The sequence below is a fragment of the Condylura cristata genome, unplaced genomic scaffold (genome assembly GCF_000260355.1).
Source record: "Condylura cristata isolate star-nosed mole 26May11 unplaced genomic scaffold, ConCri1.0 scaffold00008, whole genome shotgun sequence".
Taxonomy (NCBI): domain Eukaryota; kingdom Metazoa; phylum Chordata; class Mammalia; order Eulipotyphla; family Talpidae; genus Condylura; species Condylura cristata.
In genome coordinates, this window is record NW_004567109.1 from 28,811,140 (window position 1) to 28,827,935 (window position 16,796).

Consider the following 16,796-nt stretch of genomic DNA (forward strand, 5'->3'; position numbering starts at 1 on the left):
GCGGCAGGCGGGAATCGAACTCATGCGGAAGTGGCTTCAGATTCTCAGTGCTGCGCTTTAACCCGCTGCGCCACCAGGGAGGGCCTAAACTTTATTTTTTATAGTATCCTATATAGTAAGCATTTTTTGTCATCTGGTTGGAAAATAGGACAAATTATGTTTTACATAACAGATATCAGAAGCTAGCATTATTGCAATTGCTTGCAGTTAGTAAAGTTCTTTGAAAAACTTGGTAGGAAGTTTAAGTGAAGTCTAGATAGTAGAAAACCTAACTCAATAGAAGGCTATGTGAAATAGTAGAGTGATAAGATTTGGGTTTTCCTCAGTCCCAAAGTGAGAGAGCCTTTGCAAAAACAGCCATTTGTTTTTTATTAATCAGCCAGTTGTCAAATCACTTTTGACTCAAGAAGAATTTCTCACCCTGGTGCAGTACTTGCTTGTTAGGGCCAGGTAGCACCTTAGGAGGCCGAGGCAATCCAGTTGTAAGCTGAAGGTTGCTCAGAATATTTTGATATTACAATTATACAAAAAAGGGAGGTCATAACATAAGTTAGTGTGGAAAGTCTGATTTTTTCAGAGCACTTCTGTCTCTATCCGGAATATGTCAGTCGATAGAGGTTGCATAGCTTGTGTCAGTTCAAGGCGTAAGCCAGCTGGTATTTGGAATCTCTTGGTATTTGGCCTTTTTTAAAAAAGTTAGTTCCTGGAAATAAATAAGGATGAATTCTTAGATTTCTTAAGTACAGAAGAATCAAGAGACACTTATTTCCTGGATCCATTAACCCAGTCTTGTGGTTCATTTTTGAAAAGGCTCATTGTGATTTACTGTTGTATGATTTGTAGAAGACTTAGGACTTGCCTGTGGTGCTGCCATGCTGAGTAAATACTTTTTGAGCCCTGAATATTGCATGTTCTGAGTCATTATAGTTATATTTGGAAAACTATCAGCCATGATGTCTTATTTACCCAAATTTTAAACTGCCAAGTTAATCTGGTCATTTCTCCTTTCCGTAGTTTATCCATGCCCTCTGTTCAGTGTCAGATTTCGGAAGCCTTTGTTTGGAGAGACAGGACATACCATCATGAATCTTCTTGCAGTAAGTTGGGAATTTCTTTGTTTCCTTGCTGGGGTTTGTATGGGAGAAGAAAAGAGAAGGATTTTTATTTATTTATTTATTTTACAATTTATTTATGCATATAAGAACTGGAGTGCAGGTCAGAGGTGTGGGGGAGGAGGGATGAGAGGGGACAGAGACAGAGCTGGGAGCAGAACAGGTAGATTGACTGAAGTACACTGCTGAGGGGAGTAGTGGGTGGGTCAGGAGCGGTCTGCTGTGCTATGTGGGTCACCTCCCTGGCTGGGAATTGAACTTGTGTTGCCGTGGCTATGGCTAGCTTCATAGTGCTGTGCTTTAACCTGTTGCGCCAACAGGGAGGGCCCAGAGAAGGATTTTTAAATTGTGTGGATACCCATAGCCCAGCGGCCTCATATAGCTGAAAATGAAAGCTGGAGAAGAGGAGAACATACACATTTTTGGAAAGTATATGGAGCTCAGGAGTGAAATAGTACATGACTCCAACTCTTGATTATGCACTTATATTATCTAAGTGACCTTGCAAGGTTATTATAAAAGCTAGAGGTATTAAAACAACTAACATTCTGTTTTATTCTTATTTTAAACCTGGTATTCTATGGGTGTCCCTTGTGTGTATATCATTTACTCTTTAGCTGAAGATTGGCTAAAGATAACACCTTAAGCCAGTATGTTGTCTGTTCTTTCCTGAGGGATCTGTGTATGGACTGGGATTCAGACTTCGTTCTTTCTCTTTCTGTTGGACACTGTCTCCTCTGTACATGTGCAGACTCTGACTCTGGTGAGCAAGGGTGTTGGTTGGCTGGACGCCTAAGGTCTCTGTTTTATGTGTGCATAGCCGAAGATCAGTTCTAGTATTTGGAGAGTTATGAGCCCCATAGCTTTTTCATGTCAGTACTCCTGTCAGGTCTCTGCTAGTCTGCCTGTCCGTTCCTTGCCCAACAAGCTAACAACCTCAGACAAACAGCGCTTCTTGGTCTTCTCTTTATACTAGCCACAAAGATGACCACTGGAAGTGATGACAATCCAAATCAGGTCAGGAGAGGTCTGCCGCGCCATGTGATCACCTCCGGGCAGGCAGGGATAGAACTCATGCGGAAGTGGCTTTCAATTCTTAGTGCTGCGCTTTAACCCGCTGCGCCACCAGGGAGGGCCACCCAGTTTATTTTTTTTAATTGATTCAAACAATAAGAAAAATTCTTGTAGGTTTACCCATATAGTTGACATTTCCAGTGTTCTTCATTCCTTTGTGTAAATCTGTATTTCCATCTGGTACCATTTTCTTTCAGCCTGAAAGAATTCCTATAACATTTCTTGTAGTGTGGGTCTGCTAGTGACGAAATCTTTCAGCATTTGTACTTTTAACATCTTTATATCTTCTTTGTGTTTAAAAAGATATTTTTGCCAGATGTAGAAATCTTGGTGGAAAGTTGGTTCCTTGAGGTTTTCTGTGGTTTTTTTGTTTGTTTTTTTGTTTTTAAAAGGCTTATTTATTTATGCATACAGAACTGGGGTACAGACCAGAGGTGTGGGGGGTGAGAAGATTCACCAGAGACAGAGTGGGGAGCAGGACAGATGGAGCTCCTGAAATACATTGCTGAAGGGAGCAGCAGGTGAGACAGGAGAAGTCTGCTGTACCATGTGGGTCACCTCTCCAGTGGGGGATTGAACTCATTCTGCAGTGGCTGGTAGCTTGATAGTTGAGATGTCAATCCTTGTGCCACCAGGGAGGTCCCACCATTGGTTGATTTATTTTCCCCTTATTTTGAGTTTTATTTTCCTACTTCTTTATATGTTTGGTGTTTTGTTTTTTGGTGTTCTCTTTTATGAGGAGGGGAATGTCATATATTGATTTTTACTTAGCAAGTTGCTCTGTGTTTGTGTTTCTGTAAGTGTTCTTGAATTCTGTTAAAAGTAATACAGTTAGTTTACCTAGAAACAATTTGATTTTTTCAAGTTTTGCTTCTGAGATTTTTAAGGTGGGGCCAAATCCGTATGTACTATAGGTTAATTATTCCCCATTATTAAAACAACTTTCTTAGTACTTGTAGTAACTTTGGCACTTTTGGGAATTAATCTAGTTTTCAAGCATATAAATTATAGTCTTCACAATACTGTCCTTAATTTCAGACACCAGCTGCAAGCTCAGGGGTTCCCAGGCTCCCATACTTCTGGCCAAGTGGATACAAACTTGGGAGTTCCCATCATCCCTTCAGATTTGTTAGTTCAGTGGAATGACTCACAGATCTCAGTAAAGGATTATATTTATGATATAGCATCAATATAGCAAAGGAGCTACAAATTAGGGCTAGTCAACAGAAGAGACATTTAAAACAAGGTCATGAGAAGCTTCTTTGTCCTTAGGGCTGCAGCATGCTCTCAATTTATCAGTGTATATCAGTATGCAGAGTAAATTCAAAGCCTCCTGAGATTTTACTTGTGTTGCCTTAGTAGACACAAGCAATTCAATCATTGGACTTTTGCTTGAACTCAAATTCCAGCTCCTCCACTCTCTCCCCTGAGGTTGGCTCGACATCATGTGCCTCAGAACTTCTCATACCTTGGTTGAGCTTTCTGTGATGACCATCCCCCATTCTGAGTTATCTTACTGTCACAAACTATGCAGGGACCCATTTGAAGTCACACATTAACATGAATTATCAAAGTCCACAAAAACATGCCTATCTCTCTGGAAATTCCAGGGAGGTTCAGAGACTACCTCTTAAGAACCAGGGGCAAAGGCCAGCCATTCTTTATTATATACTAACACCCTATACAGTCACAATTAATTATGAGATTTCCTATTTAGATTTTGCAAAAAGGCACAATTCCCAGAATGTCAGATGTTCCCAGTAATCCTTTCATGTAGTTCTTTTACTGGTCTCAAGAGGTTTCCTCACACACATTTGCTAATGAGAACTCCACAGAATAATGGGAAGGGAACCTCTACAGATCTTTGGAGTTCTCTGTGCAATTTTCTCCTCTCTGGTGCTGTTTGTCCTATGAACACTAGCAGCCATGGTCTTTCTGGATTCTCAAGTTTGACTTCTGCCTGGTTCCCCTTCCCCTGCCTGGAGCTTGGTAACTCTCCTAATATGTAAACTGGTCCATCATTTGAGCTCATCTTGTTTATTTTCCATCTCTCAAGAATTAATGTCCTTTGCTACCTAAAATTCAGTGTCTTTGTACCCTTATCAAAAATCAGTTGACCATATACCTGTGTGGATGTAAATCTTTCTTCCTTCTTAGTTTACTTCCACATCTGAATGTTGGTACAAAACCAAAACAAAACAAAACAAAACAAAACAAAACCGAATTATACAAAACAGCATACTCATTGGTCTACTTTAAATTCATGACTAATACCCGCAAGGAAGCTCACAGAGCTACCTGGCAGTTTTTCTTGGTGTAAATATATTATATTCTCCCTGTTCTAGATTTTCTAGATTGTACATTATCTCTTATCAAATGTCAGTGCCACCTCTCCTTTCCTCGCTTTCAATAACCCATCTATCCCTAACTTCCTTGAATAAATAGAAGCAATCAGAGGCAGTTTCTTGGTTCTTCTTCTACAGCCTTTTGGTTTTCCACCCTCCTCTTCCCACCATACTCTACATCTCAGTGGGTGGCAATCCCAGTCTTCGAGGCCATAAAGTCTAGAATAATCTCTGACTCTTGTTATTTTTTTAAAGATTTATTTTCACTTATACATACAAAAACTGGAGTGTAGGACATTGGTGTGAAGGTGAGAGGATTCACCAGAAACAGGGAGCAGAACAGGCAGATCTACTGAAATACACTGCTGAGGGAGCAACGGGAGAGCTAGGAGAGGTCTGCTGGGTCTGTTGCTCTTGTCTGTTGGCCTGGATTATTTTTATTTTGTGCTAGCTCCCCCGTTGTGCCAAAGTGACTGGTGATAGTTTGATGGTGCTGAGACTTTAACACTGTGCCATCAGGGAGGCCCTGGCTCTTGTTTTTTTTTTTTTTTAAAGACTTATTTATTTATGCATATAGAATTGGGGTACAGGCTAGAGGTGCAGGGCTGGTGAGGAGATTCACCAGAGACAGTATAGGGAGCAGAACAAGCAGATCCATGAAGCATACTGCTGAGGGGAGCAGTGGATGAGACAGGAGAGGTCTGCTGCGCCATGTGGGTCACCTCCCTAAGTGGGGATCGAACTTGCACAGAAGAAGGCCAGCTTCACAGTGCTATACCTTAACCTGTTGTGCCACCAGGGAGGCCTCCCAACTCTTGTTTTTCACTCACATTCCACATTCAATCCAGTGGCAATTATTGTCACTTTCCCTTAAGAGTATTTCTATAATCAACAACTTCTCATCACCTTTTGAACTATTAACATCTTGATCCAAATTGCTCTTGTCTGTTTTTATTCTATTTATCTGATTTCCTTCCTTCTGTCCTTGCTCCACTACCAGCTAGTCTTTATACAGAAGTCAGGGAGTGTCTTTAGCCAACTCTCAAACATTCCAGATTCCCCTCATAATGTACATGAGTGACTGGCACTAATCTTTCCTTCTCTGTATGTGCCTGTGGCATGTATGTTCACATGTGCATGTATATGTTTTACTCCCAAAATTTATATTGAATGCCTAGTGTTCCAGGCCTTTGGGATATAATAAGAACAGAAAAACCAAGGATTTCTACCTTCTTGGAGCTTACCTTTGAGAGAAGAAAGATCTTTAATGACTGTTGAGTGGTGATAAAACAGAATATTCACATATTTGTTTAATATTGTCTATAAGTAGTATATGAAGCTGTCATGTTCACTTCCTCATAACAGTTTACAATCTAATTGGATAGCTAGAATATGCATATGTTTATATTTATGTCCTCATTTAGGTAAATGTAATCTTTCAGTGTTGATATTCTTTCATTTGTGCTAATTTTATTTCTAAAAAATCAAATTCTGACACTGACAAATTCTTTTCTGCTTTTGTGCAGGACTTCAGAAATTACCAATATACATTGCCAGTAGTTCAAGGTTTGGTGGTTGATATGGAAGTCCGGAAAACCAGCATCAAAATCCCCAGCAACAGATACAATGAGGTAAGATTTACTGTGAAGGCATATTTTTGATGTTTGAATATATGAATTAAGGTGGCAAAGTACATACACATTAGTAATAGGAAATTCCATTACAGAGAGGTAAGATTTTGAAATTGTTATTTAGTCATTGGTTGTGCTTTTGGGATTTTGATGCTGTAACAACTGCTGATTGTTTTGCATTTTGGTTAATGCATGCAATTAAGTTTATATTTACATTAGTGTAGGATTATTTTTTTCCTCTTCTGAATTGTATGTTTTTGATTGCACAGTTCACTGTAAGTCCCAAAGTGACTTTTTAAGAAAGACTTATTTATTTATGCGTGCAAGAACTAGGGTACAGGCCAGAGGTGCAGGGGTGAGAGGATTCACCAGAGACAGAGTGGGGAGCAGGACAGGCAACTAACTGGAACAAACTGCTGAAGAGGAGCAGAGGCTAGGACAGGAAAGGTCTGCTGTGCTATGTGGGTCAGCTCCCTGACTGGGGACCGAACTCATGCTGCAGTGTCTGCACAGCTTCATGGTGCTGTGCTTTAACCCCTTGCACCACCAGGGAGGGCCCCCAAAGTAACTTTTAAGTAAAGTTTCAAAAGCAAATGACTGCATCTTAATTGTTTATTTTGCTATTAAAATGAAATTGTATGTACTATATAGGCATTAACAGAAATAAGTAAAGAATACTCTTATTTTCCATGTTCTTATTGAATTTAAATATTTCTTAAATGTTTAAAGGTAATCATTGAGTTTAAAAGAGAAATTTTATTCTAAAACTTTGATATAAAAATGGTTCAAGATTTGTTTCATTAAGGAATGTGTAATTTCCATTTTAATTCCATTATTTCTGTTCTATAATAATTTCTTCCTTTTCTTCACCTTCCTTTCATTTTTTTCTATCTTGGCCATTTACTCACTTTTAGATCCAGTAAGTATTTTGTATTTGGTATGCACTTAGAATCAAATGTCTCACTAGACCTATCAATTCAGGGCTCAGTGCTGTGTGCGAGAATGACCTACGTGAGAAGCCCTGTCCTTGCTTCCCATCTGCTTGCCCTTTAGGACAGTGGAAAATAGTAGCGTATTTTTTTCTGGGATGCAACTAGCTGATCTGAGCAATTAGGTGTCCTGCTTTAGAATACCAAATTGTAGACTGGAGTCAGATCTTTAAAGTGAAATTTTTTATGACTTGTGAACAAAGTTTTTAACTGTATTTTGAAACTTATTTCTCACATTTGAAGTTCTATTATCTGTCTCAAATTATTCTGTGATGAGGAAGAACATTTGTACTCACTCTGGGAGCTTATTGCTAGAAGATGATGATTGGATGGCATCCCCAAGCAGATGACATACTTTTGCTATCCTTAGTGTTTGCAAGATGATGTTTTTGTATTTGTGAATTGGATCTGTTCATCCACGTGTATCTGTGAAAACTGTGAGGACCCCACAGCTAGCGCTGACTGTGGACATTCAGGACGGCAGCTGTCCCTGATAACTCATATCTTCTGTGATTATCTGAAATCTGCCTCCATAGTTTGTGGTTGTGCAGGTTCAGAAATCTTTGTTAAAAAACAATTACTGGCCCTCCCTGGTGGCGCAGCAGGTTAAAGCCCAGCACTGAGAATATAAAGCCGCTTCCGCATGAGTTCGATTCCTGGCGCGGCAGACCTCTTCTGACCCGCCCGCTGCTCCCCTCAGCAGTGTACTTCGTCGATCTGCCTGTTCTGCTCCCCTCTCTGTCTCTGGTGAAGCCTCTTGCTGCTCCTAAGCCTCTGGCCTGTACCCCAGTTCTGTATGCACAAATAAATCTTTAAAAAAAAAAAACCAACAATTACTGTATTTGTTGCATTTCATTTCCAGTAAAGCTTGCTTATTTTTCTTATCTGACTTAACAGATTGATTTTTAATTCAGTTTTTGTTTTAATGCAACATAATTTTTTCTTCTAGTCTTAGTTGTGTCTAATAATTTTGCTTTACTTTGTAACTGGAATATAGTTTCTTAGACATTTCATTTAATCACCACAACACTTCACTTTTCCTCTTATTTTTCTTAATGTATACCCATAGTCTTTCATATAGTTTCCTTAACTAAGTTCTCTTTTGCTTCATAGCCTAATTTACACAAGCAATTTCCTTACTTACGCACACCTCCCCTCTCTTTACATGCCTGTCAGGGTGGCATTATCGCAGGCATTCATGCAGCTCTTCCTGTTGTAAGCATTCTACACATCCTTTTATAAGTCTCACTGTATTTGTAATTCCTTCTTCAGTGTCTATTTTCTTTATAGACTTTTAGTTCCAATTAAGTGATCAATAACAAAAATAGTGATCAATAAATTGTCTTGCATACAACCCATATTGTTAGTATGATTCCTAGTACAGAATTGCACAAGGTAATTAGTAAAGATATGCAACAGAACTTAGAAAAGTAATATGAAAACAATTATTGAAACTTACTGCAAGTTTACTAAAAGTTTAGAGAGGGGAGAGTTCTGACAAATGGAGCAGCCAGGAATGCTGCTTCACTTCACTACTGATCATGAACCCTAACAACCAGAGCAGCATGTTCCATGTAGGACATGTTTATGAGTATTCATGTAAAGGTAACAGAGAAGATTGCAAATGTATGGTGGATGATGTTTAGACACTAGAAGAAGAAAGAAGGAAAATAACTAGGAAGAGAGGGCTGGAGGTAGCAGAATATACAGCAGCTTAAACAAAGCATCAGGAATGAATGTTCTTTGATGGGAGGCCACAGCCTGGCTACCGACGAAGATCAGCAGATGGGGAAGTGAAGGCATACAGAGAGACTCTGGTTTTCAGCCTTCAAAAATTAGGCAGAGGAATCTGGGCTTCAGTTTGATAATTTGTATAGAGCAGAAAATGAAAATAGTTTTAGAAACGTTAAGTTTTGGCAGCTACTTGTAAACCTTAGGAAGCGAGAAAAAAGTAGTACTTTGGACAGTATGGGACATTTAGTAAGTGAAGTAGTCACAAAATTTATTAAATAAAGTTTACAGAATTTGTGATCTTCATCAAAGCCATTCAAGATCTCTTGGTTTAGGTAACTCTACTCATGTTCTTATGGTGAGATTACTATGATCATTTATTGAGAATATATAGGAGGCTGTATTCTAAGCAAATATGAAATAAGTGTAGTACTTTTGTGTAGATGAGGCAATTAAGGCAAAAAGCTAGCAAGCGGTGGAGCAAGAATCAAATCCAGGAAGTTGAATCCAAGGGCCCCAACCCGCCCAACAAAACAAAACTTAAATTTTTTTTTAAAAGATTCATTCATTTATGCATACAAGAAGTATGGGGGCTGGGGGTGAGAGGATTCACCAGAGACAGAGTGGGGAGCAGCACAGGCAGATGTACTGAAATACACTGCTGAAGGGAGTAGCAGGTGGGTCAGGAGAGGTCTGCTGTGCCATGTAGGTCACCTCCCTGGCCGGAAATTGAGCTCATGATGCAGTGGCTGCAGATAGCTTCATAGCTCCAACTCATTGCACCATCAAGGAAGGCCCCAAAACTGATTTTTATAGACATCAGTTTAACGATTACTATTCTGACTTTAGGGCTAATGACTTAAAGTAATTATATTTTTGTCTGGAGAATGTATTGGAGCTATTAGAACCAGCTAAGTGACATTCAAAAAAATTATGTTCAATGTGGTTCCATTATGTATAGTATATAGTTAGATCACTGCTAGAAATAGTATGTCTAGTAAAATACTGAATCTTGTGGAACAGTAAAACTAGACTTAACCTATATGGCATCTCTTAATATGTGACTGATTTTTTTTTTTAATTACAAAAGTTTATTTTTACATCATTTTGTACATTTTTTTTTTCCATCTCAATTGTAATCCCCACGGGTTTTCCATCACCAAGTCACCCATGTGCCATCACCATAATCCCATGCATTTCCCTCCCCCCACCCCGTTTTTGATCCCATTCCCCACTCCACCCCCACAAAATGTCTCTGGTATATGGTTGTTCATTATTTTTGTTATTTTCCACCTGGTCCATTATACTCCTGCTATGCGTGAAACCATCCAGTATTTTTCTTTCTCTTTCTGGCTTATCTCACTAAGCATGATCTTTTCCAGCTCCATCCAACTTGCTGCAAAAGACATGTGTTTCTCTTTTTTGGTTGCTGAGTAATATTCCATTGTATATCTGTACCACATCTTTTTTATCCAGTCATCTACTTTTGGGCATTTGGGCTGCTTCCATGTTTTTCCAATTGTAAATAAAGCAGCAGTAAACGTGGGGATACAGGTATCTTTTTCAATCAGTGTTTTTGTGTCTTTTGGGTAGATACCTAGGAGTGGGATTGCTGGGTCATAGGGAAGCTCCATGTTTAGCAGTTTGAGGAACCTCCAAACAGTTTTCCATAGTGGTTGTACTAGTTTGCATTCCCACCAGCAGTGCAGGAGAGTTCCTTTTTCACCACATCCTCGCCAACATTTGTTGTTGCTAGTTGTTTGAAGATGTGCCATTCTCACTGGGGTGAGGTGGTATCTCATTGTGGTTTTAATTTGCATCTCCCTTATTACGAGTGATGTTGAACATTTTTTCATATGCTTGTTGGCCATCTGCATTTCCTCTTTGGAGAAGTGAATATGTGACTGATTTTTAATGTGTATGTTAAGATCATAAATGTACAAAGACAAAAACTCAGGCTTTGGAATCAAATAGACCTTGGGTTGACTTTTAAATTCTCACTGTGTTGTGTATGTGGTTTACTTCATCTCTATTCTGGAAGATGAGGATTGCCTACCTTATAAGGCTCTCGTGACATTTAAGACAGTTTATGTGTCAAATTAACTAGGGTTGTTCCTGGTGATACTATAGTTATTCATAAATGATATACTTTTATTTTTGCTGTAATTATAGCTATTCATACTTATTGTTCATTTGGTGAACTTGTATTGCTTCTCATTTTCATGAGCATTTAGGATAATTCTAACTTTACACACTTCCTTGTAAAATAAGAATAAAAATAAAGCTTTCTAGAGGAAAAGTAGAGATGAGAAGGACATGGTAGAGGTTTGGGGAAAAAATTCAGATTCAGTATTTAAAATCAAAAAAGCCTCCCAAATGAATATGACTAAACAATTGAGAAGTGGACTCCCTCTGCCCTGCCAACATCTGTGGTGAAGTTTAAAAAGCCAAATGACCCCCATGTCAAGGTAAAAAATACCGGTAGTCTTTTTTTGGGTGGAGATTGAGATGCTGATTCTGAAATTTATATGGCGATGCGAAGGACATGGAAGAGCCAAAACAATTTGAAACAACATAATTCTTATACTCTACTACCTAATGTTTTGGCTTATTTTAAAGGCATATTAATCAAGACTTTGTGTTTTGGAATAAATATATGTTTAGATGAGTGGACTAGAATAGTCATTTCCTGTGCTGTTTGACAGGGGTATATATATATTCAAGTCAAAATTAATCAAATTGTATACTCTAAATACTGCGTTATGTTAATTATTTTAAATATAAAATTTTTTTTTTGTAGTAATGTAGTGGACTTCCAGCTATCAGGTCACTGGAAGAATATAATCTCAACCAGAATAAACTAAGTTTCACTAACCTTTTACTCAAAACTAAGACAAGAGTAAGAGATGTTTGTGTTGATTGTGATATAATGCTAGAACCTGAAATTGTACATCTGTACAGTTCCCGAATTTATATAGCTGAATGGTCTCTTGGGATTCTTTTCCACTCTGAGACTCTAAAATAAGAGGTTGGGTTTATTTTAATTCAAAATCACCTATTTTTCAGAAAAATGTGAAGTTACAAAAGCATGATTTCAGAGATTTGTTATAGCACTAGCAAGAACAGATGGTCCTAAAATCTATTTGAAGAATGTTTTATTTTCTGGCCTTCAAGGAATACATTTCTTTTTTTCTTAGGGGATAGGAGGAGCTGATACCCCTTTTTTTCACACACAGTCTTAGCCAAATGGCTGAGAAGTAATGATATCCTTTTTTCCAGAGGATAAAAGGAGTTGGTGAACAGGGCTCTGGAGAATAGTGTAGAGGAGGGAGGTGATTTTCCACTGACTATTGGTATTGATGTAGAAACTCCTGTAATTATATGTAAAGGCAGTATTTATCCCTAGATTCAAATTAGAATGAAAGGATCCTTAAGGAGGCCTTGCTGCCTTGGAGTCCTGACTGCAATAGAAGGTCACTGCTGAATGTGCAATACGGATATGAGATTGTGTTTCCTCCAGTCCTACTCATTGACTGGCATGAGCAGCGGCCCCAGGACATTGTGCTTACAACCTCGCTGCCACTTTTGGCTTTGAGATCACCATTTCAAATCATATTAGATCTCGTCTAATCTCAAGTATCACAAGACGCCATAAGACTCTTCAGATAGCTCTCATTTCCCACAATTAACGTCTGTCCCTGTATATTTCCCTTTGTGACACCCCATTTCTCACTCACTCTAGAAAACACAGACCTTAGTTCTTTTTCAGTTTTGTATTTCTCCAGTGCTCTGCCCTTAAATACTATCTGTATACTGGTGTCTTCCTCTCATTTCAGTCTCTCCTGTTTTGTAGTCTTGAGCATCTTACTTCCCACCTGATGTGTCTAGATTAAGCTAATCCCTGCTCCCCTCAGCAGTGTACTTTATCAGTCTTCCTTTTCTGTTGCCCACTCTGGCTCTGATGAATCCTCTCACCATCCCTGCACCTCTGGCCTGTATCCCAATTCTGTATGCATAATTAAGTAAATCTTAAAAAAAAAATTACTGTACTGTATTAGCTAATCTGTGTGACAGTACAATATAAGTGCACCAAAAAAAAGTTTTTTTAATCATACTAACATTTCCTTTCACTGTAACTCTATGATTAAGACAAACCCTTCCAATCCTTACCTATTTATATGGTTTACTAGTTGATAACTTCAGCAAATGTTTACTGAGTACCACAACAAGGCCCTGCTAACACAGCTGTTCCTAAGTGCCCTGCTTACTTTCCTTCTCTAGGTCCTTTCTAGTTGACATCAAAAGGCTAAATAAATTCTTTTTTGAAAAAAACATGAGATCTTACAAAGGAAATTGAAAGGCATTGTATGTTAATTCAGAGAGAGATTAGATTTTATCATTCCTCATCCATTCCTACAGTACAGTCATTCCTAAAACTACATTATATTAACTGGTTCTTATGATTTTCACGTATAACTAGATGCAAGTGTGGAATAGAAGAGATACATGGAAGATGAAGCTTATATACTTTTTTACTTGACATGTTAAAATTTTTTCCACCTTGTAGCTTTTAACTCAGTGCCTAGCTCCTGGTTGGCACTCCTTAGGTGTTAACCACCATTTTTCATTATGTCATTGTAACTAATTTGTGAGCTCTTAGGAAGGGTCTGAATTCCTTTATTCCCTAAGCACTCTGGTGAATTATTTGCTAATTTTAAGTCTGCTTTATGATTTCATAAGCAGGTTGTAGGAGACAAGCATACAAATTTTACTTAACATTTAACCAATGCTTATGTGTTTGGTGCTTTCTGGTTTGTTTAATCTTCATAACTGTATGAAATATTTACTTTTATGATCCCATTTTAGATAGGAGGAAACTAGGATACAGAGAACTCAAGTAACTTGCTCACAGTACAAAGCTAGCAATCAACAAACCAGGACTGAAATACAGACCATCTGAGTCTTTGCTGTTAATCATTATCCCAAGCTGAATGTGGGTGATACCACATCAGAAACACAAGGCTGTACAATAACAGTTCAAAGAAGGGAGTGGTCACATTGGTATCTGAGTGGTAATTTGCAAAAGTTACATGCAGGGATTGATGCTTTTATTAAGCCTTGATTTGGTGGCACACCTTTTCCAGTTGTGTGGAAATGGGAGAAGAAAAGGGAGGCGAAAAAACAGCATATACAGAAGCTCAGAGATGGGAAATGGTGGTACAGTAGTAAGTAGAAGGTTATGGTAGGAAGGGAGCAAGCTGGGAAAACAACTTGGGGCTAGAGCCTAGGAAGCTTGTGATCATGAATGAAGGGCAAATGGTAGGCAAGATGGAAAAGGTGTGACATGTTCATGGCTGTGTATTGGTAAATATGAAAACATTGTATGCTATAAATTAGAAATGATAAAGACTGTAGAAAAACCAGCTATAAGGCATGTATCTGCAAAAGATGTAGTTAGGCTGTACTTTGGGAAAGATAGGGATAGATATGAAAACTATTATAGGAATTGAGTTGATAGAGAAATAGCATAGCTAAAATAAATAACAAGTATATTTATTTTATGTGGCTAAAATAAATAACGAGTATATTTATTTTATGGTCAGCAGGGTCCCTCAGGTATCTGGGAAATTCCTTAGTATAAATGAGTATAATTTTAAAAGAATAAAAATCTGTTCATTCTTTTTTTTTGTGGGGGGGTCTTCCCTCACCCCTATTCCTGGGCAGGCTGCTCCCAGGGCTGTGTTCATTAAATTTTGAAGAAAAAAATATAATAATAAACAACTATATACCAGAGATATTTTATAGGAGTGGAGTGGGGAATAGTATCAAAAACGGTGGAGGAAGAGAAGTGCACTGGATTGTGGTGATGGCACAGGGTGACTTGGTGATGGGAAACCCATGGGGATTACAACTGAGATGGAACAAGGCACAAAATGATGTAAAAATAAACTATTATGTTATTTAAAATTTTTTTTTTAGGGAATATGAATTTTGTTTACTCTGAACTTGGATTGACACACAGGGAGATGATTTCCTTAGACACCAATTTATTCAACATGTCTCTTAATCTGCTTAGTGTAAGCAGAATTAGAAACCACTGTAGCGTAATGATTTGAAAGAAATGATAGATAGAACAGTCTAAAATTTCTGTTGTTACATCAGTTTCTTTCATGTGATACAAATGTAAATTGCAAATGAGAATCTAAATTAGTCTATCATTTGACTTCTTTAAGTGATAATCTTCCAGCTGCTTTATCCTCTTTGCAAAAACTACATAAACATAATCTTTGGAAAATTCTGACAGAACTGGTTTGGATTAGTAAAATTAATGAATGTCTGTGTGAGAAGAATATTTAATGCTTTTTGGATGCTTCTGATGATATAATAATATGTTAAAAGATTGACTTTGCAAGAATTATAATCATTACAAAGTAAAAGCCAGAAGGTGATGGTAGAATTCTGTTAATACCAAAGAATAAGTCTTATCAATGGAGTGAAAGACTTGTACCCTAAAAACTACAAAGCATTGCTGCAAGAAATGAATGAAGTGCTAAGTAGATGGGAATGTATCTCATGTTCATGGATTGGAATAGAACATCTTAGCCAATGTTAAGATGTTGAGATTGTGCAAAGTGATCTATAGATTCAGTGCAAATCCTTCAGAATTCTGCAGGAGGAACATGCTTTTACAAAGAATTTCAGTATAAATATATTCTCAGAATCAGTGGATAGGAGAAACTACTGCAGTTAAAGTACTTTTAGCTATTTGAGTTCAGTGCAACAGTAAAGACAAAAGTAATGTGAAATGTGTCATGTGCTTATGAGGTTGTAATGCAAATTCCTATAAACTATGCAGGGAATTTCTGTATCTAGCTATTATTTTTGCTAATAGTGACTGATTCTTCACTTTGTTTTTGTTGTTTGGTAGCCCCTTTCTCACTTTAATGATAATACTTGGAGAAGGTAAGAGTTGTGCCATGTCATACCAAAAATAAGTAACAGCCCATTCTTGGCAGAATAGCTATGTTGACCTATTCTTTCATTGCAGATGATGAAAGCCATGAACAAGTCCAATGAGCACGTGCTGGCAGGAGGTGCCTGCTTCAATGAGAAAGCAGACTCCCATTTGGTGTGTGTACAGAATGACGACGGAAACTATCAGACCCAGGCTATCAGTATTCACAATCAGCCCAGAAAGGGTGAGTGAGTGCGTTGGTTGAGACATGAGAGTGGAAGGTTGGCAACTTGGTTCTCTCAGCCTCATAACCCTCACTTTCTAGATAGGTGACCACAAACAATTTGATTGATCTTTTAATCCGTATAATCCTCCAAGATTGTGTGGACTCCCCAAGTTGCCAGGCTCAGAGTTGGGAATGAGATCTCTCTAAATTGAGGGGAACGTTTGAAAACCTTGCCTCAGGGTATAGAATGCGCCAAAGTAGGTCTGTAACTGGGTCCTGCAGTCAGAGAAGGCTTAGGTACATTTGGAGCTTGTTGAATGGCCAGATCCAAACAGTGTTCGATGTTAGGGTCACAGGACCCTGAAGGAAGGCTTCTAGGTTCAGTGGTACTTAGAATGTGGTGTCTTCATATGGGAGATTGTTAGAAATGAAGGATCTGCACACCAGGTCTTCTAAAGCAGATTACACATTTTAACACGATCGCTGTTAAATCGTGTGATTCACATGCACATCAGAGTTTAAGAACCATTTGGTAAGTAGGAGAGTTGGCAGTCATATCTCCATCTTCAAATTACCTTCAATTAAAAAAAATTAGAAACTAATGAGTTAGATCAAGAATCAGCGAGTTTTGCCTTTTAATGGCTGGTTTGCAAATAATTTAGACTTTGCATGCCTGTGGTCTTTGTTGCCAACTACTTAAATCTGGCATCATCTTCAAAAATATCCAAAGCTA

General features: G+C 38.2%; 1 protein-coding gene across 1 annotated transcript in view; it reads left to right on the forward strand.

Moving 5' to 3' along the window:
• ZFYVE9 (zinc finger, FYVE domain containing 9) overlaps positions 1 to 16,796 on the forward strand; it is a 102,424-nt gene that overhangs the window by 75,025 nt on the left and 10,603 nt on the right. The window contains exons 12-14 of the mRNA XM_012722121.1: positions 1,015 to 1,097; positions 6,058 to 6,162; positions 15,931 to 16,081. Of these exons, the coding sequence (XP_012577575.1) occupies positions 1,015 to 1,097; positions 6,058 to 6,162; positions 15,931 to 16,081 (339 nt within the window). The remainder of the gene's footprint in view (positions 1 to 1,014; positions 1,098 to 6,057; positions 6,163 to 15,930; positions 16,082 to 16,796) is intronic.